General features: G+C 62.7%; 1 protein-coding gene across 1 annotated transcript in view; it reads right to left on the bottom strand.

Moving 5' to 3' along the window:
- The window catches only part of TNXB (tenascin XB), a gene marked incomplete at its 3' end in the record, with an annotated part of 89,518 nt that overhangs the window by 33,647 nt on the left and 52,354 nt on the right, over window positions 1-3,517 (bottom strand). Inside the window, exons 19-21 of the mRNA XM_014534508.1 lie at window positions 2,013-2,556; window positions 1,088-1,387; window positions 3-281 (exon numbers count right to left, since the gene is read on the bottom strand). Coding sequence (XP_014389994.1) covers window positions 3-281; window positions 1,088-1,387; window positions 2,013-2,556 — 1,123 coding nt within the window. The remainder of the gene's footprint in view (window positions 1-2; window positions 282-1,087; window positions 1,388-2,012; window positions 2,557-3,517) is intronic.

Here is a 3,517-nt window from a genome sequence, read left to right as displayed (position 1 = left end):
GCCGTCCGCGCTGAGGGGGCCGTGGCGTCTCTTGCCCAGGAGGCCGTAGAGGAGAAATCTGTATGTGCGGCCGCTGTCCAGGGGGGTGATGGTGACCGAGCGCTCGTGGCCCCCCACAGGCACCATCCGGGGCCCGTCCCTGTCCTTGAACTGGACCACGAAGGAGTCGAAGTGGCCCTCGGGGACCGTCCAGGAGAGGCGCAGGGAGTCCGGGGTGGGCTCCGTCACCCACAGCTCCCCGAGGCGGGGCGGGGCCTGCGGGCTGGCATCACTGTGGGCAGCTGGCAGAGACGACGGTTCTGCGTTTATGTTCCAGAGTGACTCCTTCAGGCCTCTCATGGAGTGCAAACCCAGAACTGCCCAGATGAGCAGTTCCCTCACCTCGGGGGGGGGGGGGGGGGTGCACAATGTGAGGATGGAGGTGACCCTCACAGGCCTTGGTGGAGGGGCTGCCCTGAGTGAGGGTCGGGGAGAAGACGGGGAGCTCAGACAGGGGACCGATCTGTGTGGCAGCAGGAAGCCACCCTGAGGCCTGGGAGGAGCTGGCGTGCTGCCTCCCAGATGGCAAGGACGCTGACCACGTTGTTGCTACTGGAGTTTTCTGGCAACAGAGAGCCCCTGGGGCAAGGGGGGCCCAGACCGAACCCAGGAAAGGGGCAGCCAGGCCGCCAGCCCTGGGCTCCTGGGGTCCCGTCTCCAGGCTCCGAGAGGAGGCCAGGGGAGGACAGAGGTCCTGGGGGCAGATATGGGACCCATGGGCCTGAGCCAACAGGGCGAGAACTCGGGTGAGAGTCGGAGGGGAGATGGCCAGACCCCCGGGCTGAGGCCCCCGGGCAGGGAGGCGGGCTCTGCTCCTTTCTCCCCTCCCAGCACCGGTCCCAGGCCCCACGTCTGGAGGGGGGTTAGGGCCTCCCCTTCACAGGCGTAGGGTTGTGAGAAGACGGGGAAGTCCGGCCCGGCCTTCAGGGGCCTGGGCGGGTGGGGGGCTTGTCCAGTGAAACAGGAACACAAAGGGGGGCCTGGCGGCAGGACAGGAGACCAGGCGGGTGAAGAGGGGCCTCGGCTAGTTTCAGGGGGTCCCTCTCACCTGTCTTTGCCTCCACAGAAACGGGGCTGCGTCGTTTCCCTTCCTGGATCCCAAAGAGCAGGAACCTGTACTTCCTGTTGGGCTCCAGGCCGGGGACAGTGACCGCGCGCTGGTCTGCGGCCACAGGCACCACCCGGGGCTGCCCGTCCCTGTCCTTGTACTGGACCACGAAGGAGTCGAATTCACCCACAGGAACCGTCCACGAGAGGCCCACGGAGCTCGGGGTCACATCTGTCACCGTCAGCTCCCCCAGGCGCGGCTCTTGGGGGGACTCTGTGGCTGGAGCTGGCGGGAGGGGAGCTGGGTGGGGGAGGACAGAGAACAGGGCTGAAGGGCCCGGGGGGGGGGGGGGGGGTGCACAATGTGAGGATGGAGGTGACCCTCACAGGCCTTGGTGGAGGGGCTGCCCTGAGTGAGGGTCGGGGAGAAGACGGGGAGCTCAGACAGGGGACCGATCTGTGTGGCAGCAGGAAGCCACCCTGAGGCCTGGGAGGAGCTGGCGTGCTGCCTCCCAGATGGCAAGGACGCTGACCACGTTGTTGCTACTGGAGTTTTCTGGCAACAGAGAGCCCCTGGGGCAAGGGGGGCCCAGACCGAACCCAGGAAAGGGGCAGCCAGGCCGCCAGCCCTGGGCTCCTGGGGTCCCGTCTCCAGGCTCCGAGAGGAGGCCAGGGGAGGACAGAGGTCCTGGGGGCAGATATGGGACCCATGGGCCTGAGCCAACAGGGCGAGAACTCGGGTGAGAGTCGGAGGGGAGATGGCCAGACCCCCGGGCTGAGGCCCCCGGGCAGGGAGGCGGGGCTCTGCTCCTTTCTCCCCTCCCAGCACCGGTCCCAGGCCCCACGTCCTGGAGGGGGTTAGGGCCTCCCCTTCACAGGCGTAGGGTTGTGAGAAGACAGGGAAGTCCGGCCCGGCCTTCAGGGGCCTGGGCGGGTGGGGGGCTTGTCCAGTGAAACAGGAGCACAAAGGGGGGCCTGGCGGCAGGACAGGAGACCAGGCGGGTGAAGAGGGGCCTCGGCTAGTTTCAGGGGGTCCCTCTCACCTGTCTTTGCCTCCACAGAAACGGGGCTGCGTCGTTTCCCTTCCTGGATCCCAAAGAGCAGGAACCTGTACTTCCTGTTGGGCTCCAGGCCGGGGACAGTGACCGCGCGCTGGTCTGCGGCCACAGGCACCACCCGGGGCTGCCCGTCCCTGTCCTTGTACTGGACCACGAAGGAGTCGAATTCACCCACAGGAACCGTCCACGAGAGGCCCACGGAGCTCGGGGTCACATCTGTCACCGTCAGCTCCCCCAGGCGCGGCTCTTGGGGGGACTCTGTGGCTGGAGCTGGCGGGAGGGGAGCTGGGTGGGGGAGGACAGAGAACAGGGCTGAGCGCTCTGAGGGACAACTGCCCCCCAGGGCTCCGGGCTCCCAGGGCCAGGGAGGGGCCTGAGGTGGGAATCGGCCACCGCTGCACCGTGGCTGCCTCTATCTGAGCGGTGCATTTCCTTCCAGCGGACACAGGAAGCAGCCATGGTGGCGACAAAACGGGGCCGCGTGCTGACCTGAGGAGCTCATGGTGGGTGGTCATATCCTAGTCAGTCTCTCCCCTGACTAAGTCCATCTGCACCTTAACTGAGCCGTCTATTGTCCTTTTGCATCTAGGATAACACAGCCGATAAACGTCCTTCACAGTCACAAAGCAATGTCCCTGCTTCCTTCGGACCCCTCACAGCACAGCCACCGCACCAGAGCGGACGCCACACTGCCATCGTTCTGTGCTCACCGATGACTGCTAACTGTCTGCACCACCTGTGTGAGAGCAGCATGTGTCTGTCATTTCCCTCCCTATCCAATCCCAGAGGTGTCCCCCATTCGCTTTCCCCGCCCCCTCACCTAGCACCAGTGGATTTCATGTCGCCCACTTACGGCTTCTCTTTTGATCATAATGTATAAAGCAGGGTGCAGAAGTGCCATTTTCCGGGGCATTTTCTCAATTCGTTGAGATTCTGCTTCCCAGCAGATGTCATCTGTTTGGTTCTGATAAACTCACACAAATTCTCAACAGGTTTGAACATTGCTCACATGGACAATGGTGGCCCAGCAGCACCTGTGACTGTCTTCACATCACCTTAGAGTTACTGCCCAACCACGGGCTACGCGCGTCAGCACGTCTACAGGTGCCCAAGCCTTCCTATTTAACGGGCAGGTAAAGAAGTCCCTGCATTCCGAAACCTTACATTTGAATGTAAAAACATTTTGATAACTGTATATTGACATCGTTTTCCTTTGTAATTCCATGGATCTTATTTTACAGTTTTTACTTTTATTTCTTAATCCTCACCTGAGGATATGTTTTCCATTTATGAGAGAGAGAGAGAGAGAGAGAGAGAGAGAGAGAGAGAGAGAGAGAGAGGGGGAGGGAGAGGGAGAGAGAAACAGAGGTGGG

This window comes from Myotis brandtii, unplaced genomic scaffold, assembly GCF_000412655.1.
Source record: "Myotis brandtii unplaced genomic scaffold, ASM41265v1 scaffold130, whole genome shotgun sequence".
Taxonomy (NCBI): domain Eukaryota; kingdom Metazoa; phylum Chordata; class Mammalia; order Chiroptera; family Vespertilionidae; genus Myotis; species Myotis brandtii.
The sequence above is the reverse complement of the archived record's forward strand: the minus strand, read 5'-3'. Positions and strand labels throughout refer to the sequence as shown.